The following is a 23002-nucleotide window of genomic DNA, read 5'->3' as shown; positions in this document are numbered from 1 at the left end:
ATTGACGCTTTTATCATTATAAATGTCCCTCGTCTCCAGGAACATAATTTATTTTAAAGCCTGTTCTGTCTGATATTTCGTATAGCCACATCAGCTTTCTTGTGTTTAATGTTTGCATGTCACCTTTTTTCATCCTTTTTCTTTGAACTGATTTGTGTCTTTCAGTATATAATGTATCTATTGTAGGCAGTGTATACTTGGTTCCTGTTCTAGGCAGTCTAGCAATCTCTGCTTCTTTATTGAGTGTTTAATTCATTTATAGTTAATGTAATTATTGATATGGTAGAATATACATCTGCCATTTGCTATTCATTTTCCATGTCTCATGTCTCTTCTCATCTTGTTCTTCTCTTCCTCCTTTACTGCCTTCTGTTGTGATGATAGATGTGTTTTAGTGTGCCATTCTAACTCCTTTGTTTCTTTTTCCTATTTTTAAAGTTATTTTCTTTGATGTGTAATTTGAGAATTACAATAAGCATCTCAACTGAAAACCGATTGCTTCAGGTTAATGCTAAATTATCTCTTCAAATTTTTTTCTTCCTTTTTCTCTCCTTTCAGGGGCTTTAATTATGCATATGTTGTCACTCTTGATGGTATCCAACAGGTTTCAGAGGCTTTATTCAGTTTTCTCCATTCTTTTATGTCCTTCAGAATGAATCGTCTTTATGGATCTATCTTCAAGTTCATTGATTCTTCCTTCTAACAGCTCAGATCTGCTGTTTAGCCCTGCCTCATTTTTCATTTCAGCTATTGTGCTTTCAATTTCAGAATTTCTGTTTGGTTTATTTTATAATTCTTATCTCTTTATTGATACTCTCCATTGATGAGTCATTGTCATCATGCTTTCCCCTCATTCATTTAATGTGGTTTCTTTTAGTTCCTTTAGAACAGATTTATAAAAGCTGCATTGAAGTCTTGGACGACTAAGGCCTCCCCGCTCAGAGATCATTTCTAATTAGTTGCCTTTGATTCCTGTCTAAGGGTTATACCCCTTTTTTTCTTTGCATGCCTCAAAAATTTTGGTTAAAAATTGATCATCTTATGTAACAGGAATTCTGGGTTCTGATTCTTCCCCCTAAGCAGGGGTGAGTATTGTTGCTAGGTTTTTTGTTGACTTGTTTAGGCCTTGCCTGCACTGATTCTGTAGTCTGTGTGTCAAGCAGTGTGTGGCCGCTGATGTCTTTGCTTAATTTTTTTTTAATTCTTATTTTGGTTTTTGTTTGCGGAAGGTCTTTTTTCTCACATTCTTTTTTAGTTGAAGTATAGTCAGTTTAAAATGTTGTGTCAATTTCTGGTGTACAGCATGTTTGTCATACATACACATACATGTATTCATTTTCATATTCGTTTTCATTATAGGTTACTCAAGATATTGAGTATAGTTCTCTGTGCTGTACAGTATAAACTTGTTTATCTATTTTATATATAGTAGTTAGTAGCTGCAGATTTCAAACTCCCAATTTATCCCTTCTTACCCCCTTTACTCCCTGGTAACCATAAGCTTGTTCTCTATGTCTGTGAGTCTGTTTCTGTTTGGTAAATAAATCCATTTGTGTCTTTTTTTTTTTTTTTAAGGTCCCACATATAAGCAATATTATATGGTATTTTTCTTTCTCTTTCTGGCTTAATTCACTTAGAATGATGATCTCTAGGTCCATCCATGTTGCTGCAAATGGCATTATTTTATTCTTTATACCGCTTAGTATTCCATTGTATACACTTACCACTACTTTATCCAGTCATCTGTTGATGGACATTTATGTTGTTAGGTTGTTCCATGTCTTGGCTATTGTAAATAGTGCTGCTGTGAACACTGGGGTGCATGTATTTTTTTAAATTACATTTTTCTCTGGATATATGCCCAGGAGTGGGATTGCTGGGTCATACAGTAAGTTTTAGTTTTTTAACAAACCTCCATACTGTCCTCCATAGTGGCTGCACCAATTAACATCCCCACCAACAGTGGAGGAGGATTCCCTTTCCTCCACATCCTCTCCAGCATTGATTATTGTCAGGCTTCTTAATGACGGTCATTCTGGCTGATGTGAGGTGGTACCTCACTGTCGTTTTGATTTGCATTTCCCTAGCAGTTAGCAATGTTGAGCACCTTTTCATGTGCCTCTTGGCCATCTGGGTGTCTTATTCCTTCTGTTTTTAAGCCTGGATTCCTTGCTGTCACCCCTGGATCAGCATAGCCTGGTGGTCATGCTGATTGCTAAGTTTTGTTAAGCATCTCAAGCCAGTGACACTTCTACCATTTGCTGAGGTGATCTGTGTGTGAACTGAGATATTCATTCAGGGTTCAGGCAGTTCACAGTCTTCCCTGGCTTTTACTTCCTGCACAAGGTCTCACAGTCAGCCAAGGACACGTAGATAATGGAGCTCCTCTCTGATCTCTCCTGAGAAGGTGTGCAGTCTTCCAGGTCTCAGTAACCCCTCTGAGCATGTTTGCTGGTCTGCTGCTTGCCCAGCCGGGGCTGCAGGCTTCCGCAGCTGCGACGCAGGCCTTCCCCAGCTACTTGCCACTGCGATCACCACTGTCTGACAGCAGTGTAAGGGTTTTCAGGGAGCCCCAAAACAGGTGGCCCTCTTTCCTGGCACCGAGACTGAAAGTTCTCAAGGCTGCCGTGCCACACAGCCTGGGTGATGGAGTGGGAGCAGCCCCACATTCACTGCCACAGACCTTGCTGTTCTTACCAACGTTCAGTAGTTTGCCTCGAAGACAGCCTTTTGAATCAGCTGTATGCTTTTGGTTAATTTCTGGAATTCTTAAATGATTGTTTTTAACAGTTTGGTCCAGTTTGATCATTGCTTTCTAGCGAGCAGCTTGTCAAGGTCCTCATTCCACCACCACAGAGGCACCCTACATCTTACTGATTTTATTGTTTGTATGTGTAGAATATTATGTACTTCCAAAGTCAAGACTACAAAAAGCTCTGCTGAGACAGATGCCCTTCCCTCCTGAACCCCTTCTATCCTAGTTCTCCTCACCCCTTGTTGGTAACCAATTTGTGTTTTCTGTTTACTATTAGTGTGTGATTTTGTGTGAGTGTGTGTGTGTGGTATCAAACATATGTGATTATTTTCTCATTTCCCCTCTTTATTACAAAAAAATGTAGTATTCTGTATGTGCCCTTTTGTGCTTTGCTATTTTCCCTGACACTATCTTCTAGAAATCACTCAATATCCGTTCGTTGAGCGCTCTCTCAGCCCTGCTGCCTGGTATCTGTAGTGAGTGTGTGGTGCAGTCTTCTCAACCAACTTCTTAACCTTGGATGTGTAGGTAGCTTCTGGCCGGCAGCCGTGGGCCCCATCCTGTGGTCAGTGCTCTGGCTAGTCTCCAATATTTTGTAAGAAATTGCAACGTCTTCATAAATTTAAGTGCCATTTTCATATAACATTTCCTGAAATGTCTGCTTAAATCTCCTGCCTATTTGTCCATAGCCATTTTGGTCCTTCACTCCTTCAGTTTTTAAAAAATGTTGTATCATAGCCGTTAGCCTTCTGTTGCAAAGATTTCCTTCCGTTTTCTCATTATCTTTTGATTAAGATATTTTTCCAGTGCTAAAGGTTCAATAAATCTGTAGTCAAATTCATTTATCTTCTTACGTCTAGATTGTTAGCCGTGGTTAGGAAACATTTCCTATGCTTCGTTTACAGAGGAATTCACTCCTGTTTTCTCCTAGGGTTTGTGTAAATATATCAAGGAAGGGTCCATCCACCTGTATTTTGACAAGAGTTTAGCTAAGAGTGGATGATGAATTATTGGAGGTAATCATGTGTCTTCTCAAACCTACTAATATGGTGAAATACTTAGGATTTTTGCATAAGCATCCAGAAATAATTTTGGTCTTTTTTATCTTTTGATGTTCTATTTTTATGAAGTTTATGTATCCATGTTACATTTGCTTATTAAATGTATTTGGAAGGTTTCCTTCATTTTCTGTGCTCTGAAACAATATTTTGAAAATTAGGACTCTCTGTTCTCCAAAAGGTTTTGGTAGAATTCCCCTGTGGAACCTAATGGATGTCACGCTTTCTTTTAGGGTAGTTCCCAGATCTAGTTTTCTACTTATTTTTTTGGAAGTTAGGTGTTTAAGCTTTCTACTTCAACTGAGATCAACTTTAGATAAATTGTATTTTACAATGAAATGATCCATTTTACCTGGGTTTGCAAATACTTTGCACGGAAGTGTACCAAGTAGTTAGTCTGTTACAATTTTTAAAATTTCCTCCGTGGCACTTACTTTCTCTTGTTACTTCTTCGGTGTACTTGTACTTTCTCTCTCTGCTCCTTAATTCAATTAAATAGTAGTTTGCCTATTTTATGACTTTTTTTAATAACCAGGATTTTTATTTTGTTAATTTGGTCTACTATTTTACTGTTTTCTGCTTCATTAATTTCTGCTTTTGTCTTTGTCTTTACTATTTTCTTCTTTGTGCTTCCTTTTGATTTGCTATAGTATTATTTAGCTTTTTGAATTGGTAATTTGTGTATTTTTATTGATCTGTGTATTTAGACCTATAAATGTGTGCTCAAGAAGGAACATTCTCTGTTGTCATGGCGTGGGGTTCTGTATACACACAAACACACACACACACACACAAGACCTAACTTATAAATTATATGCTTCAGATCTTTTATGTCCTTGCTTTGTGTTTTTGCTCACTTAGTCCGTCACATGGAAGCAGAATGTGAGACTCTCGTTATTAATGCGCCCGTGTTCTTCATGGACACCCAGTCATTTCTGTCTTACACGGGTGGTATTTTTTGAATAGTTATTACAACTGCTGTAACTTCATCATGAAATGTGACTTTTAGTGTTATAAAGCATCCTTATTTGTCCCCTTTAATGCTTCTTTTTAGCATTAATTATAGTTTTTCAGGACGATAATCCCTTTTTTTCTTATTTATATTTATCTGGTACATCTTATCCATTCCCATGGATTTTTCAGCATTTCGGTCACTGAATGTTAGATGTCTAACTTTTTAAAAACTGCATAGAGTTGATTTTGCTTTATGAGTCCATCTGAATATATTTTTCTCTTAAGAGGTATGTTTTTAAAATTACATTCATTAATGTAACTGCCATGTTGGATCCCCATGTATACTGCCCCAGGCTGTGGTTCCTGCATGGGCTATGACAGAACAATTCCGGTGCTTTGTTTGTCTGCCTTGCTTTCTCATAAATTATTTTAGGATTAAAGAATACTTACACTTTTTTAACTAGTGGTTTCCTTTGTGTTATGAGTCTTGCTGTGGTCTGACCCCCTTTCCTTCCTTAACCTTGTGCCATTCGGAACGCCGCTTTAAGTTATACGTCGTATTTCTGTGTACCGCTGCCTCCTGTGTGCTTATCAGGTCCTTTCTCATTCTTTTCCTCCCAGATTTGTATTCTTTCTATTTTGCCAGGACACATGATGTTCATGTTATTATTCAGCCATGCCTCCATCCAGGTCTCCATCTGCAATTAAATGTATGAAGTGTTCGCCATCAGTTCTTTCTTTTGCCACCGCTTTTCCCGTCTTCTCACGGTTGGATGAAACTTTTCCTCTAGTAAGTTCCTCAGCAAGGGGGCATGTGTGTATCCTGCACATACGTAAAACTTGTTCAGCCACCTTGATAGGTGAAGCTCAGCTTGACTGGAGATTCAGTCCTTGGTTTGTACTTTCTTAAGTTTCTTGAAAATTCTTCTCCATGTGTCTCATTTTGTATATTGTTTTTGATAAATCTATTGACAGTAAAATGATCTTGCCTCTGTAAGTTGTTTCCTCTTTTTGCTTGGAGGCCCTAAGGATTTCTTCTGTTTTTAAAGTCTCATGGTTTTACTAGGAAATGTCTCAGACTTGATTGTTCCATATCAGTTGGTTCCCATGTGGGTCCTTTCAATGTAACTGTTAGATTTTATTGTATTTATAGTATTTTTAACATATAGTTTTAAACATTATTTCTGTCGTTTTTATTTGCTTCTTCGGAGGCTTCAGATACATGCACATTGGACCTCTTTTGCCTCTTCCACCTCTGCCGCAGTCACCCCTACTCTTTATTTCTGTTGTCCTCTCATTTTAATTATCCTTGCTGCTTGCATGCTCTTCTTCTGTCTCTGTCTTTAGTTCAGTCACCTCTTGTCATTTCTGAGGTTTATTTATTTTTGTCCACTTCTGATTTTTAAGTATATTTATTCTGATTCAAGGTATGTTTTCATGTCCCAAATGCAGAGACCGTCTAGTTCAGCTGGGAATATTGTTTTGCAATCATCTTCGGCCTTATGGTTGGTTTTGTGGGGAGACTGTTACTAGCAGAAAAGGTTCTATTCTCGTTTTCTGATGTTTTTCTTGCAGAAGAGTTGCATGCATGGAGCGTGCAGACTTCCCACGTACTCAGAGGGCAGAGCCCCTAGTTCGGGAATGCCCCTCCTGCCAGGCTGGTTCTCTTCTAGGCCGTGCCACGTCTAGACGGTGCTGCTGTGGGGGGGGGGGTGAGTCAGCTGGCACGTCTTGATTTTCTTTCGTTCCTGCAGGACTCTTTCATTTCCCTGCTCATTTCCTCCTTTACCTTCACTGCCGCGCCACTTCTCTGTGGATCTCAGCCTTCTCAAGAAGCGCCTCTCTGAGACTGCCCTTCAGACCAGTCCCTGCAAGGCCCTCCCTGTTGCCGGTGCTGCTCACCGCCTGTTTCTGTCCTGCAGCCTCCATCTGGACACCTAATGCTGGGCTGGCTTTTTCTGGAGGTAATTCTGTCTGTGCTTTTGTTCAGTCTTCTGTGCCCCCCCCCCTTTGTTAATGAGGTGAAATCCACATGACATAAACGAATCTTTTTAACGTCAAGCAACTCAGTGGCATTTACTGCACAATGTTGGCTTTGTTGCTCACATTATCCAACAATGTATTGCCAAATTCAGGGTCATAAATATTTCTTTCTGTTTTCTTCTAAGAAATTTATGGTTTTAGCCCTTACATTTAGGTTGCTAACCCATTCTGAGATAATTTTTTCGTATGTTCTTTGGCCTGTGGCTGTCCAGCTGTCTGAGCACCATTTGTTGAAGAGTCTGTCCTTTTCCCGTCAAGCGGTCTTGGTATCCTTGTGGGAGATCAGTTGGCCGTATATGGGAGTGCTGGTGTCTAGGTTCTCTGCCTTGTCCCACTGGTCCTCCTGTGCGCCAGGACCACCTATTTTGATTATAGCTCTGGGTGCTTAGGATCAGTTTTCACATTTCTGAAAAAAATAAAGGCCATCATAATTTTGATAGGGGTTGTATTCACTCTGGATCACTGGGTAATACTGCCATCTTAACAACATTGTCCTCCAATCCATGAACATGGGATGTCTTTCTATTTATTTAGGTCTTTCATTTCCATCTGTTTTGTAGTATTTAGCATAGAAGTTTTTCAGCTTTTTGGTTAAATTTACTCCTAGGTACTTTACTCTTCTTGATGCCATTTTAAACGGGATTGTTTAAAAATTTCCTTCTCAGATTGTTCATTGCCGTTGGATAGGCACACCAGTGATTTTTCTGTGTTGACCACATGTCCTGCAACTTGGCTGAATTTGTTTATTAGCTCTGATAGGTTGGGTGTTGTGTGTGTGTGTGCTCTTTTGGATTTTCTAAATGTATGACCATATCATCTGTGAATAAAAATAATTTTACTTCTTCCTTTCCAATTTGGATGCTTTTTATTCATTTATTTTCCTAAGTACTATGGCTAAACCTTCCAGTATGTTGTTGAAAAGCAATGGTAAAAATGGGTATCGTTGTCTTGTTTTAGGGCAAAAGTTTTTAGTCTTTTCACCATTATGATATTAGTTACGGGGTTTTGATAAATGCTTTTTATCACGTTGAGAAAATTCCCATCTTTTTCTACTTTTGTGAGAATTTTTATCCTGAAAGGTTGTAGATTTTTGTTAAGTGTTTTTCCTTTGTCAATTGAGATAATACTATTAATGTGATGTATTACATTGATATTTCTTATGTTGAACCACTCTTCCATTCCTGAGATAAACCCCGCTTACTCAAGGTGTATAATGCTTTCAGCATGCTGCTGGATTTGGCTTACTCGTATGTTCTTCAGGGGTTTTGTATCTACAAGGGATATAGATATAAGGGTGTCCAGCTTTCTTATCTTGTGGTGTATTTGTCTGGTTTTGGCATCAGAGTAACACCCCATAGAATGTGTTGCAGTCTTCCCTCCTTTCTGTTTTTTGTTAGAGTTTGAAAAGTACTGGTGTTAATTCTTGTCGACATGTTTATCATTCACCAGTGAAGCCAGCAGGTCCTGGGCTTCTCTTCATTAGAAAGTTGTTGATAACGGATCGACACTTTTTTACTAAGCCTGTTGAGCATTTCTATGTCCTCTTGAGTCAGTTTTGCAGTTCATGTGTTCCTAAGAGTTTGTTCATTTCATCTTGGTTGTCTAATTTTGGGGAGTACAGTTGTTCATAGTATTTTCTTGTAATTCTTTTTATTTTTGTTAGGTCCATTATAATGTCCCACTTTTATTTACATTTTTATTTGCATCTTCTCTAGTGTTTTCTTGGTCATTCGAGCTAGTGATTTGTCAACTTTGTTGATCTTCTCAAAAATAATCAACGTCTGGTTGATTCCATCTTTTTATTTGTTTCTCCACTCTCATACTTATTATTTCTTTCTTTCTGCTAACTTTGGGGTTAGTTTGCTTTTCTTTTTATAATTCCTTAAGCTGTAAAGCTGGTTATTGAAGATCTTTCTTCTTTCTTTATGTAGGAATTTACAGCCATATTTTTCTCTTTGAGCACTGCTTTTATTGCATCCCATAGGTTTGGTATGTTGTTTTTTTATTCGTCTCAAAATATTTTCTAACTTCCCCTGTCTTCTTTGACCCATTAGTTTTTAAGGAATGTGTTGTTTAAGTTCCATATATTTGTTAACTTTCTAGTTTTCCATCTATTACTGATTTCTAGCCTCATTCCATTTTGGTTAGAGAAGATACTTCGTATGATTTTAATTTTTAAAAATGTACCGAGACTGCTTTGTGGCCTAAGATGCCATCTGCCCGGGAGGCTATTCCACGCGCTCTTCAGAAGAACGTGTTGTGCTGTTTGTTTTTGGGCAAACTGCTCTGTGCATGTTCGTTAGGTCTGGTTGGTTTATAACGTGGTTCAGTCTTCTATCTCCTTGTTGATCTTCTGTCTGATTGTTCTGTCCACTACTGAGTGTTGGGTAGCAACGTCACCAACTATTATTCTAGAAATGTCTGTTTCTACCCCCCAGTTCTGTCAGTGTTTGCTTCCTGTGTTTTCGGACTCTGTTGTTTGATGTGCACATGTTTATAATTGTTACACCTCGATGCATGACTTTTTTCTCAGTACAAAAGGTCAGCTCCCGTACAGTCCCATCCCCTCATGTTGTTATTGTCACAAATTGTGTCTTTATACATTGTATTCCCAATGACAGCTATGATAACTATTGTTTTATGCATTTATCTTTTAAGTCAAGTAAGAAATTAAGAGAAATTACAAACTCAAAATACAATACTGGCTTTTATGTTTACCTATGTGGTAACCTTTTCTGGAATTCTTTATTTCTCCATGTGGGCTTGAGTTACTTTCTAGTATCCTTTCATTTCAGCCTAAAGGGCTCTCTTTAGCACTTTTTGTAGGGCACATCTGCTAGCAAGGAACTCCTTTAGCTTTTGTTTATCTGAGACAGTCTTCATTTCTCCTTCAGTATTGAAAGATAATTTTGCTATCTATAGAATTTTTGACTCAGTTTTTTTTTTTTTTTCTCCTTTATCACTTTAAAAGTTCTATCCACTCCCTTCTGGCCGCCACGCTTTCTAATGAGAAATCTGTAGTCAATCTTACTGACTATCCCTGGATATGAGTCACTTCTCTCACTCTGTTCACAATTCTTTGTCTTTTAACAATTTGATTATGATTTGATTTGATTTGATTATGATTTCAGTGAGACTCTTGAAGGTATAGCTTGATGTCTGCCATCCAATTTAAGAAGTCATCTGCCTTAATTGCTTCGAATATTCTTCCTGCCCCTTTCTTTCTTGGCTCTCCTCCTGGGATTTCCATTATGGGTATGTTGTTGTGCTTGAAGATGTCCCACAGGTCCCTCGGGGTCTCTTCATTTTTCCTTCAGCCTTTTTTTTCTGTCTGCTCCTCAGATAGGATAATTTCAACTGAGCTGTCTCCAAGTACACTGATATTTTTCTTCAGTGCAAATATGTTAATGAGACCCTCTAGTGAGTTTTTCATATTATACTCTTCAATTCCACAATTTAACTCCTTTTCATAATTTTTCTCTTTATCAATATTCTCTGTTTGTTCATACATCATTCTCATGGTTTCCTTTTAGTTCTTGTCTACAGTTTCCTTCAGTCCTTTGAACACACTGAAGAAAACTGACTTAAGCTTTCTGTTGAGTAAGTTCAGGGTCTGTACTTCCTCAAGGACAGTTTCTGGTCGTTTCTTCTGTGAATGGGCTGCACTTTCTTGTTTCATTACATACTTCATTTTTTTTTAATTGGCTATTTTGTATATTATATATAGTAAGTCTAGACTGCAGATTCTTTCCCCTCATCACGATTTTTTTTTTCTTGTGGTGAACTGTTTAGTGACTTCTATTTTTGTGGCATCTGTATTATTTGCCATGTGTGATCTCTAAAGTCACCGTTCCTCCAGCTTGTGTTCAGCTGGTGTCCTGACAGACTTCCTTGAGTGCCGGCAGTCAGGTGGGGAGGGAAATGTGAGAGAGCTCCCCCGACACAGGCTTTTCAGCTCCATGCTGGGGCAGTCCTTCCCGATTTGGCCAGGCTGCTTACCGCTCTGCCTTAGCCTTCACTTCCTGTGTGAGATGGGCAGAGGTCAGCCTGAGGTGAGAGCTTAATGTGTGCTCAGGGCTTTTCTCGGCATGTGTCCCGCCCTTGGCATGTTCCTGGCTTTCTCATGTCTTCAGTGTACTCAGGTGTTCTAGAATGGCCTGATTTCCCAGAGAAACCTTCCTCAGCCTTTCCTCCCAGGTTCTCAGTGCTAAGGTGGTTCTATGCCTTAAAGGTAATCCTTCCCCAGGTGGCTGTGATTTGTTTGAAACCCTTACAGTGTTTTTGAGGAATGTCCACCATTTTGCACTTGACTGAGTTCCACTGCAGAGGGGATGGAGGCAGTCGCCTGCCTGTCCTTCGGGCGGACTCCAGACAATACAGAACAGGCACGCTTCCCCGAGAATAAGGCCTGCTCTGCTCCCTCAGGAACCAGCAGTCAGGATCGTGCAGCAGGACTTGGGCTTCAGGACGGCCCTGAGCAGGGACAGGAGTGTTGCAAAGACAAGGAAGACAGCCCTGGAGCTTTCCTACCATTTTTAATGCCTTGTTCTCAGCTGGGTGCTCACTTGGTTGCTGTAAACCTGTGACTGCTTTCCAGAGGTCTGCCTAAGTTGATGCTGACAGATTCCCCTTGACTGTTCTGTGTTTCTGACAAGGGCAGACTCCTGGGCAGGCCCTCGTCCTCCTCTGGCCGAGGGTGCTCCCCTCCTAACGTGTCCTGACAGGTGCTCTGAGCGCCACCTCCTCACTCTTCCTCTGGAGGCCTGAGCCGAGGTAGGCAGGTGGCTTTAGTGCTGATGGGACGTGGTTCATCTCTCACCGGTGACTCGAAGGCCGCGACAGCGCCGTCCCCTAGCGCGCCGGAGGCCGGGCCGTGCCGGGTTTCTGCGCACGCCTTGTTGGGGTCGGGCTTTGGCAGGGGGGCGTGGAGCCAGAGCAAAGGGGCGCAGCGGGCCATCCTCCTCCACACTGGCTGGAAGCCTTTTTAAATTCTGCCTTTTTGAAAGTCTGCACCTATGCCTGAGGCGGCAGCGGGCCTTGGCGGCTCTGCCCGCCCCCTGCCTGCTCCCCAGCCACCTCCCTGGGCCTGGCTGCTCCCCCTGGGCTGCCGCCCGTCCCTCCTCGCTCGTCTCCATCTCCATTCCTGCCTCCTCTCCTCTGTCCTCCACGCCACCACCTTTCCATCTCCTGCCGACAGTGCCCCAGCCACTTCCTGTCTCCAGCCTTGGGGCACTTTCCTTGGGGACAGAGCCCAGCTCGGGGGCCTGTGTGCGCTCTCTGGGCAGGAGGGGTGGGCAGCTGGGAAGCTGCACAGAACACTCCTCCGAGTTGTTCCACCAGCTGCTAGAGGAGCTTAGGGTGTTTATCTCTCACTGCCGAGAGCTGGCCCTCGGGGGCTTCACCCTGCGTCACTCCTGGCCCGCCGTGTTTGTGGCTCAGCGGGCCCCTGAGGTCAGAGATAGCGCTCGTGAAAGCATCTGGCAGGGTTGCGCTCAGAAGCCTTTGGTGCGTATGGAACGTGAGTGCTGAGGGCACACGGGTGGGGCCCCCGTGCTGCCTGTGTCCCCGAGAACAGGGAGGATGTGTTCCTTACCTCTGTGTCTCCCTCGCCTGCCGCACAGCAGGGGCTCCGGATTGGCTGAGCTTTCTGCTCCAGCTGGGGTCTCGGGGTCTCCCACGGCCGGTTACTATCAGACGTGTGGCCCTCTGCTCTCTGGAACAGGCTGTTTCCTAAGTAAACATCGTCCTCGTTTCTCCATGTTTTCTCTGATTATTGGAAATTCCTCATGTTCAGCCAGTTTGACTCCTGGGCCCATCGAGAGGCCAGCAGCATTGTAATGGGGACTGTGGGGCCACACCAGACAGATGGCACCATGGCTTTTCATGGAGGGGTGTTTGTGCAAACTGGGGAGGAGTGGTGTCATAGCTGAGAGCTCCCCTAGGGGCCCCCTGCCCTCTCCCTGCCTCCCAGCACTCCTGAGCCAGCAGGGACCGGGTGGGGGAGCCAGGCTGAGTTGATTATTTTTGACATCAGTTGTTAACAGAACGTTGACGTTAAGCCTCCCCCCGGCTCTGGGGTGGCTCTGACTATGTCCAGGCTTCGGCTTGGGGAGCCATGGGGAGCCTCTCAGCCCAGGATCTGGCCTGGCTGGGAGGTGGCCTGGGAAGGGACCCGTGTTTCTCAAGCCCGCGCCCTCGGGGCCTGGGGGTGGGGCCCAGCAGATGTCTGGATTTGGTAGCCAGGGCCTGGAGCCGGATGCTGAGATGAGGCCTGCAACTCATTTCCCCATTAAACGTCCTGAGAACATCCGCACCGGCTCCAGGCCGCTCCCGCGCTCGCTGCTCTGATGGCAGCGTGAAGCTCAGAGCGGGCACAGGTCCGCGGTGTTGTGGTGAAGGTGACAACATTGCTCTTAATTAGATTAAAAACATTTTTTTCTTCCTCTGTAATTTTGCCTTGAAAATCAAGGCTGCTTTTTTGTTTTCTTCTTCCAAAGACCTCCAGAAGCTTTCCTCCCCACCTCTCCAGAGGTTTCTTGGGAATGTCCTGTGAGCTCAGCGCTTGGAGAAGACAGCGCTTAGCCCAGATTCCACTGTGTATTAACGCTTCCTGGGGCTGCTCTTGCTGCCGGGAACCATCCCCTGGAACTGGACAGCGACTTCCTGGAGCAGGGAGACCCCGCGGGGCCGCCCGGGTGGTGTGGGTGGCTGAGCGGCCCCCTCTCTGTTCCCTGTGCTCACTGAGGGTTGACCCTGTCCTGGCCCTGTCACTGCCTGTCCTCCTCAGTGCCCCCGCTGCTCGGACCCCACCCTTGGTCCCACGGGTTCCCTTGCAGATGTGTGTATGCTGAAGCCCACGAGCCCCGTGGCGAGGGGCAGCGCCGGGGGCCGGGCTCCTCAGGGCCCTCATCTCTGGGGTGCAGAGAGCCCAGCACCCCCACCCCGGGGCTGGCCAGGACTCCCAAGGACACCTTCGACTGTCCATGTCGCTGTCGCGCTCAGGTCCAGTCTCTTCCGCATGCCCTTGACTGGACGTGAGAGGCAGCACGCCCCACAGCTTGCTCTGGACACCCTGGTGCAGAGTGTGGCGAGGTCCTCACCAAAGGAGGGGGGAGACGGGCTGGCGGCAGGGCGGCAGGGTGGCCTGGCGGCCTGCAGCTTTGGGAAGCCGCTTCGGAGGCTCCCCGGGCCGGTGCAGGGGTGGTCTGTCCCGCCAGCTTGCGTCCTCTCTGCCCTGTGCCCCCCCCCCCAGCACAGCGGGAGGAGTTCAGCCCTTGTGTAACCTGGGCTCCCCAGACCCATCCCCTCCAGTGCATGCCTCACCCCCAAGTTTGTCACATGCATTCCTGAAGATTCTCTTTGTTAACAAATGGCGGAACCCCAATTCAATCTAGCTGAAGTGCAAAAAGGACACTGTTGGCCCCTGCAGCGGACCCCGCCGTCTCAGGCACAGCCGGCCGCGCTGGGATGCTCGTGGTCTCCCACCGCCGCCGTGTTCCCTCTCCGCTGCCCCCTGGGATGGCTGTGTCCTCAGGCAGACACTTTCTGAAGGGGGCAGATGGCCGCCAGCTCAGCAAACCCAGCAGAAAGAGGCGATCTCTCTCCCCACCGTTGTTGCCAGAGTCTGGGGCCAGGTTCTCACTGGCCCCAGCCGGGGTGCGAGCCATCCTCAGACCTGCCTCTGTGCCTCTGAAGGCCGAGGCCTGGGCCCGCTGGCCTCTCTGGGGGTGGCCCGTGGGTACCCGAAGCTTGCAGCCTCGGGGGCAGGGAAGGAGCAGCCCCCAGGGAAGGCCCATGAGGCCGTTCCCAGGAGCCAGGCCTCGCTGCTGGACGGGCAAACAACAGGTGTCCACTCAGGCAAGGCATTCTCCTAAGCGGAATGGGTGCCAGCTGCGGGTATGCATTTTCACTCCGCTCTTGCCCGTTCCTGGCAGCTGTTGTGGGAATGGCTTTCACACTTTCTGTCCATGTCCCTTACTTCTCGCCTCTCAGTGGAGACACAGGTGGCGACGCGGCGGTGCTGGCTCGTGGTCTGCGGGCCGGGCACGGGCAGCTGGCACAGACCTGGGGCCCCAGCTCAGCAATGTCACGCAGGGTCTGGCTGCAGCTGTCCGGATGCCCTGGGGAGGGGGTTCTCGTTCCCAGTGCAGGATCTGCAGGGCTTTGGTAAATCTGCCAAGAGCGGGGGCATTTTTTGGGCCGGGGGTTGGGGGCTGTTGCGGGCAGGTGGGAAGGGGTTTTAACTCGGGAAGGACAGGGGCAGCTTCTGTTTATCCCTGGGGAGAAAGCTGGCTCGGGGAGCACGCCTGTGCCAGGCCCTGGAGGAGCAGGGGGAGGTGGAGGGCAAGGTCCCCGTGCCAAGGAACCGACGCAGACCTGAGGGCCAGGCCCACGCAGGCCGCACACCCCTCCAGCGGAAGGGGCCGTCTCTGGAGCCTTGGGAAGCTCCATGAAGGATCTGGGGCGCACCTGGGCGATGAGGCAGGATTTTAATCAGTCACCAGGGGAGGGCTAAGTGAAGTCACCAGGGAGACCCTCCAGAGGGCAGCGGGCGTGGGCTGGGACCTCACAGCACGCTCGACGTGATGCTCCCTCGTCTGTGTGACCTGACCCACAGCGTGGCTTTGAGCTTTCTTCGGCCGGCTTGGTCGTGGAGAAATGGGAATCGGAGCTGCCATCCCACAGAGCTGCTGTGACCGTGAAATGAGGTGTGTCCCAGCGTTGGGGATAAGCTGGACTTGCTGTGAGAGTGAGGGACGAACGGGCAGGGGGCGGGGCTGGACGAGGAGTCAAGGGAGGGAGACCAGGAGCTCCTGGGAACAGACGGCCTCGGGCACGTCCGTGGTAGAAGGGTCTCTGCGGCCACGAGGGCCACTCCGGGCCAGGGGGCGGGATGGAGGACGCTCTGACACACTCCAGCGTGGCCCAGGACAAGGCGTGCAGGGCCGCGGGGTGGGCGGCAAGGCGCAGATGGGGGAGACTTCCTCAAGAGACTGTTCCCTGACTGGAGAAGGGGTCATCCCAGAGAGCAAACACGGACCCACAAGGAAGGGAGTGAGGCCTGGCCGTCTCGTCACCTAGAGACCAACAGTTAATCTTGTGATCTGCTTCCTTCCAGTCTTTCTTCTGTGCCCATATTTTTTTAAAGATTAGAACCGCCCCGTTAAGGAGGCCCACAGGCTGGAAGGAAAGACGCTGTGCTGTTCGGTTCCGCTCTCTGGGGAGAGGATGCGGCTTGGCAGCCGGTGTCGCCAGCTGTGGTAGTCGCCACGCCAGAGGCTGCGTTCGCCATCCCAGACCTCCCATTTTCCTAGAAAACAAAATTGTTTTGTTCTGCCCTGAAAACTTAGGCCCAGATTCTGGCCTTGACAAGGCAGAGGCAGCCAAGGAATTACAGCACTGAAAACTGGGACTGTCTTACCAAAGTGTGACTTCATTGTCACCAGGACGCAGTGCTCCCTTCCTCCCAAGGGCCAGCCCTCCGCACGGCTCACCTGGCGGCGCGCCTCGGCGTGCCGGCGAGTTGCCCCACGGAGCGTGCCGCGGGCTTGGCCTGCTCTGCTGTCATGAGGCCGGGGCTGCCGTCTCCCCACATCTTTGGGAGACACCAACCTCAGTCTCCTTGAAGGTGGAGATGACAAGCCAGGCCTCCCGGGACAAGGCATTTGCATGAAAGGGCAGTGTGTCACCGTGTCTGCCAAGGAGCCGGACCCACGTGCCCCCTCCCCTGGACCATCCTGCAGGCGCCGGACCAGGCTGACTGCCGGCGGGAAACGGGGCTTGCCCGCCTGTGAGGGGGGACAGACCCTAGAGTCTCTGACAGGGAGGTGGGGCCAGGCAGGGCCTTTCCTGTCGATTTGGGAAACAAAATTGTGGGGCCCCTCTCCTTGCCCCTTGCTGCAGGGCCCCATGTGCTGTTCTCAGAATTAAACCAAACAACACACATTCCTCTCTGGCAGGTGCAGGCCCCACCCGCTCCGAGCAGCCGACCAACTTGCACATTTTAATTTCCTAAAACACCAGGGCTGGGCCTTTCTCGGGGGTCAGGTGGCTCACCCCACAGCCTTCTGGCCTCGGACGTGGCACTTGTCATCTCGGCTGTTTGAAAAGCAGCCCCACTTTCCAGCCTCCGCTCCGCTGCTCCTTCCTTCTGTATACAAGTGATGCAGACATAAAAATATGTATTTGTGTTCTTTTCTTCCTTCTCTTTTTTCTGAAAGAACATTTGAATCCTGGACCAAGTTTTAGCTCTGTCACTTGACAACTGCATAATACAACCCAGGGCACTTGAATCTCAGCCCCGAATCTCTACAGCGGGGGCCCTGAGTGTTCCCGCCAGCTCCCAGACCTGTGAGCCTTTGAATGTGCGCGCATTCTTCAAGGCTTGCCAGTCACTTCCCTGCGCTCCCCAAGAACGTCACGGGCAGAGAGCCCTTCGCTCGGAGCCCTCCTCCAGGCTGTGAGTAAGTAACGCCTGTGCGGTTTCCTGCTGGATCTGCCCCGCCCCCACGGGCTGTGAGCTCCCGAGTTTATTTACATCTCTGATTGCTAGCCGGGCACAGCTCCTTTCCACGTGTTCATCGGCCACTTGGATTCCTCTTTTGTGATGTGCTTGTCTGTCTGCCGCCCAGTTTTCATCAAGTTGTTCATATTTTTCTTATTGATTTGCATGAGTTCTTTATATTTTGTGGCTATTATTCCTCTGTGGTTGTCTTCTTACTCTAATGTCTTGCTTGATGATTAGGTCTTAATTTTAACGTAATTAATCAGTCTTTTCCTTTATGGTTCTTGCTTAAGTTTTAGGAAACCCTTCCAAACCTGAGGTCATGAAGACAGTCTTCTAGACTCAGTCATAAAGTCTTCATAGTTTTGTTTTTCTCCATGAGTCTTCAATTGCCTGGAATGCCAAGGATGAAATTCTGATGTGTGGTGTGAGGTCAGGGTCCAACTTACCACTTTTCCCATGTGGACAGCCAGCTGTCCCTTCGCACCCTGTGCAGGCCACCTCTGGCACACAGGCAGCACCCATGGGGGGTGCTGTTTCTGGACACTCAGCCCCGTGCCCTTGGGCCTTCTCTCTCTCTCTCCACATCAGCACTACACCATCGTAATGACCATGACTTGGTAAGAAGTAGCGACATCTGGCAGAGCAAGTTCTTCTACCTTGTTCTTCAGGAATGTTGTTGATTCTCGGCGTTGCGCGCTTCCAGATCAGTTTTACAATCAGCTTGTCAAGGTTCCAACTCACAGACCTTGGGATTTTTATTAAGATTCGGGGAGAATCTTTTCACTACTGAGTCTTCTAGGGTGTTCTAATCGATGGAACAAAAGCATATTTCTTCATTTATTTATGTCCTCTTGAATGTATCTCGTTGAGGTTTTGTAATTTCTCCTTAGAGTTCTTGTATATCCTTAATTAGATAGTAAAGAATTTTTTTTACTATTGGTATAACAGGATTTTTTAAAAATAATTGTTTTACTTACAGATGAGGCAAAAATGGAGTCCCCGTGCACCTCTCACCCGCTTCCCCGAACGCTGGTGTTTTATGTGACTACGGAACAGTTATCAAAACTAATAAGCTAACATTGCAGCAACACTGTTAGTTAAGCTGCAGTTTAGTTAATCCATCTGGGTCTCCCCAGTTTCACTACCAGTGCCTTTCCTCTGTTCCAGCCTCCGCCGTGGCATTCAGTCAGCAGGTCTCCTTGGTCTCCTCTGAGCTAAGGCAGCGTCTTAGTCCTTCCTTGCTGCTCATCACCTTGACGCTTTTGAGGGACACTCGTCAGGGGTCCCTGTCCCTCAGTTTGGGCTTGCTGCTACTTTCTCAGGATTAGACAGGGGCTGTGGGTTTGGGGCAAGAATGTCACAGAAGTGAGGTTGTTTTCTCATGGTTCACATCAGGGTGCAGAATACAACGTGGTTTGTCACTACTGACGTTACCCTTGACCCACTTGGTTAAGGCGGTGTCAGCCGGACTCTGTCAGGCTAGCACTTTTCCCCTCCTGGTCATGGGGAGAGTCGCTGAGCCCAGCCCACACTCCAGGAAGTGGGGAGTCACGCTCTGCCTCCTGCAGGGGAGTCTGTCAAAGAATTGGTGTACACATGTTAAAACCACCGCAGCAACGAATGAATATTTGAGGGGAGATGCTTTGAAGTTTCTCCTTAAAGCTTCACCTACTAACTTTAGCACTCGTCCATGGATCTCGCCTGCAGCAAGTGTCACTGTGGGGCTCTCTCTAATGGTGGTTTCCCTATTTTCCTCATTCCTTCTGTTTATTCCTTGGCATTTTGTTCCTCCCCTCCAATTATTAATCTGCTAATTTAAATCAGTGTGGACTCAGGAAATTTTTGAGCTGTATAATCCAATACTATTAGTATTTATTTTGTTGCTCAAGTTGTTCTAGCTTTGGCCACTGGATTGAGAACGCTATGGGGCTGATTCCTGTATCTGTTTGACGTGCCCTCATCCTCTTTGTTTATTTATTTTTGAGTGTCCCCTTCCTTTCCAGCACTGGGCAGTGAGTGCTTCAGGCTCATTTTGAATTCTCCGTGCTCTGGCCCTAGAATCAGCATTCCACCAGAGAGCCCCGGGTTCCTTTTACTGGAGAGTGGATGGCATTTAGAAACCAAGATCTGGGCAACAGGTGTGCTCATTGCTCCAGGCTTGTCGCTGCTTCTAGGGCCTCTCAGTGGACAGAGCTAGGAAACATACGTATGTAAATAATCCATGGATACACACATATCTGTTACTTATTTGTGTGTATATCAAGCTAAAGATGAGTTCATACTGCTACTTCTGACCACAGGGTGTGTTCATGACTCCCTAATCCTGTTTACCTGTTACTTTTGTCTCTAACGCTGAGAAACCTGGCCCCCATTGTCTGTAATTTATTGAGCTCAGGTATACCAACAGTACCACTATGAGAAAAAAACTTACCAACTAGAACGCTGTGTTTATGGTAGTTTTTTTTTACTTTAACACGTGCAGTCAAAAGATTGTTTCCCAAGGCTTCCTCAGCCAGTTCCTTCTTGCCCTCTCCTTTTGGGGCTACGTTATACATCCGTAATACAGAATTCACACGTCACAGTCTGCTTTCCATCCTGGATCCTCCAACAGTGGTTTTGTTGTTTGGTTTGGGTTTGGTTTTGGTTTGCATCTAGTAAAATTTACTCATGGAGATGTACAGTTCTATGGGTTTTGACAAATGCCTGGAGGCGTGTCTCCACCACCACATCATACAGAGAAGTTCAGAGCCCTAAAAATTCCACTGTGCAATTCTTTTGAAGTTCAGTCCTCCCCCTCCCCTGAACACTGGAGGCCATTGATCTGTTTTATGTCCCTGGAGTGTTGCCTTTTCCAGGATGTCATATAAATGGACTTCTACAATACGTAAACTTCTGCATCTGGATTCTTTAGCTGCTTAGCAAAAATTGCATAGATGTGATTCATCCATGTTGTTGCATAAATCATTAGTTTGTTTCTTTTGCTTGCCGGGTGGTATTCCATTGTGTGGACGTACCGCAGTTTGTTTATCCATTCACCTACTCACCTAGGCACATCTTGATTGCTTCAGGTTTTGGCAATTTTGAGTGAAACTGTTACACACATTTAGGTACAGGTTTTTGTGAATGTGCATTTTCAGTTCACTTGGGTAAATAACAGACAGGGACTGATGGGTCACGTGACAAATGTATGTTTAACTTGGTAAGAAACAGCCAGACCCTTTTCCAACATGGCTGCATCATTTTGCGCTCCCACCAGCAGCATGTTAAGATGTTCAGTTTCTCTGAATCGTCACGTGCAAGTGTTGTCAGGCTTCGGGTTTTTTTTTTTTTTTCTTCTTTCTTTTCTTAATGTAAGGTGAAAAGTAAGGCTCTAACTTTATTTTTTTCCAAATATCTAAAATTGACATGATTTTAAATTTTTAGTCATTCTACTAAGAGTGTAATAGCAGCTCAGTGCAGGTTTGATTTGCATTTCTCTAACTATTGATATTGACTGAATTGAGCATCTTTTCCTGAGTTTACTCATAACCCATGTTTTAAACCGAGTTGTTAGCTTTCTTGTCAAGTTGCAAGAATTCTTTATAAATTCTGGATGTAAGTCCTTGACCAGAGAGGTGACATGTAAACATTTTCTCCTTCCGTTCCTTTAGCAGTATCTTTTGCAAAGCAAATGCTTTTAGTTTTTAATTTTCTCCCCTTACAGACTGAGCATTTGGTATCATACTCCAACACTCATTGCCAAATCCAAGGTCCAGAGATTCTTCCCCTGTTGTTTTCTTGAAGAAATTTTATAGGTTGTGTTTTACTTTAGTTTTTCAGTAAGACTGCATATAACACCTTTTACATTTTCATCTTCTGATTGTTGATCTCCAGCAACATGAAGCCTAAGTGCCAAACGTGCTACACTGCAAACACACACATGTACACATACTCGTACATTCATATTTCAGATAAATTTAGGAGACAATTATACTACTTTGAGGTGGCGAAACCTTCCTTTTACAAAAAGCAAAAGATAGGTGTGTCATGTCAGCAACATAAAACATTTTCTAAGATAAAACAGCCACGATGAAGGTAAAAACACCAAAGACAGACTAGGGGAGACACCTGTGCCCTATATGACAAAGGGCTAATTATCTCTAACATATATCAAATAAATTCTTACAAATCGATGAGCAAAAATGAGCAAAGGATATGAACAGAGAATTCCACAAAAGGAAAACCAAATAGCCTTTGAGCCACAAAAGGTGTTCAGCATAGAAGGAAAATCAGAATGCCAGTCTTCATCCACGTTTGACAGGCCCCGCAAAGGCTGCCAAAGGTGGGGAAGCTGGCATGTTCACACGCTACTGGTGGAGTCTAATTGATACAAGTTTTTGTAAAAACAATCCAGCCACATCTATTAAAATTACCAGGGAAGCACCCTCCCACCTGCCTCATTATGTCAGATTTTCACAAAGATGGATGGTGTGTCACTGTCTTAATGTAGTGGCTTCAAGCTAATGGAACCTGAATGTCCATCACACATGGGATGGTTGAGTAAACTATGGCAGATCTAAAGTGTAGACTCTTACACAACTACTAAAAAGACGTAGCTCCACATCTGTACACCTGTAGGAAAATGAGATAGACACACTGCAGAGTGACAGGAACAGAGCTGTCACGTGTGTACAAATGAGAGTCCCACCTGGAGTCAGCTGCTCTAGTGCGTGAGCAAGTAATCCCCTGGTGGTTAACATCCCGTCGAGGCGGGAGGACCTTGGTGAATCTTTGTGTTGTTCACTTTTTACAGCAAGTACTTGGGTATTTTACGATAAAAGCTTTAAATGAAAAGAAAAGGGGTTCAGGCTGAGAAGCGGGACTGACAGGGATTCTGAGTCAGCCCTGAGCGCCGGCGGCAGGTCACTGAGCGGGGCCCAGGAATCTGAATGTTAACCAGCTGCGGGGGGGCTCGTGCCTGTCCCCCAGGGCGGGGGTGGCTGCCCCTCCCTCCCAGACTTGCGACTCTCCCTGAGCAGGAGTCCTGCCACCCGGGGTCTTCACTGATGCGTCACAAGCCCGCTGTCCACGTGACAGTGCCAGCGCCAGCGTGGTGGTGGGGGTCAGTGTTCCTTCCCAGACCTGTGCCTCATGTATGTTATTCTTTACCTGAAAGTCGGGTGTGAATCTGGGGACACGGCTGGACGCCTGAGCCCGGCCCAGGCACAGTCCTCACTCGGAGGAGGTGTCCCTGGCTCTCAGTTGCTCCTTGACCATTGAGGCCTCCGGTGGCTGGGGGCCACCTCAGCCCGCCGCCTTGCAAACCCCCTGTGCCGAGGCTCCGTACACCACGTCCGCCCCTCACCCAGCCGTGCGAGTGGGTATCCTGCCTGTTTGCGGGAAGGCTCGGGAGGCACAGGTCTGTCCCCCAGCCAGGGTGGCAGGTTGGGGTGAGCACCTAAGCTCACTTTGATCAACCCGGGCTCCTTTCGCCATCAAGTCTCCGATGGAGGCCTAACGTGCCGCCTCACACCTCTGCCCACAGTGAAAAAGAGCCCCACGCTGCTGGAAGTGAACACGGCCCATTTCATGAGAACCAACAGCTTTGCCGAGGACCTGGACCTGGAAGGGGAGACACTCCTGGCCCCCATCACCCACGTGTCACAGTGAGTGCCTGCTCGCCGGAGGATGACAAGGTGGCGGGGT

General features: G+C 46.6%; 1 protein-coding gene and 1 long non-coding RNA gene across 6 annotated transcripts in view; one reads left to right on the top strand and one right to left on the bottom strand.

Annotated features, from left to right (window-relative positions):
- LOC116666550 overlaps positions 1-22846 on the bottom strand; it is a 32543-nt gene extending 9697 nt beyond the window's left edge. The window contains exon 1 of the long non-coding RNA XR_004323489.1: positions 9499-22846. This is a non-coding gene — a long non-coding RNA (uncharacterized LOC116666550). The remainder of the gene's footprint in view (positions 1-9498) is intronic.
- Positions 1-23002, top strand: part of KCNQ1 (potassium voltage-gated channel subfamily Q member 1) — a 320688-nt gene that overhangs the window by 125699 nt on the left and 171987 nt on the right. For 3 of the 5 annotated variants that reach the window (XM_032490136.1, XM_032490137.1, XM_032490138.1), the window contains exon 11: positions 22842-22962. The exons of the other annotated variants lie outside the window; for them this stretch is intronic. In XM_032490136.1, coding sequence (XP_032346027.1) covers positions 22842-22962 — 121 coding nt within the window. The remainder of the gene's footprint in view (positions 1-22841; positions 22963-23002) is intronic. 5 annotated transcript variants of the gene reach the window in all.

This window comes from Camelus ferus, chromosome 10, assembly GCF_009834535.1.
Source record: "Camelus ferus isolate YT-003-E chromosome 10, BCGSAC_Cfer_1.0, whole genome shotgun sequence".
Taxonomy (NCBI): domain Eukaryota; kingdom Metazoa; phylum Chordata; class Mammalia; order Artiodactyla; family Camelidae; genus Camelus; species Camelus ferus.
Note: the sequence above shows the minus strand (reverse complement) of the source record. Positions and strands in the feature narration are given on the sequence as shown.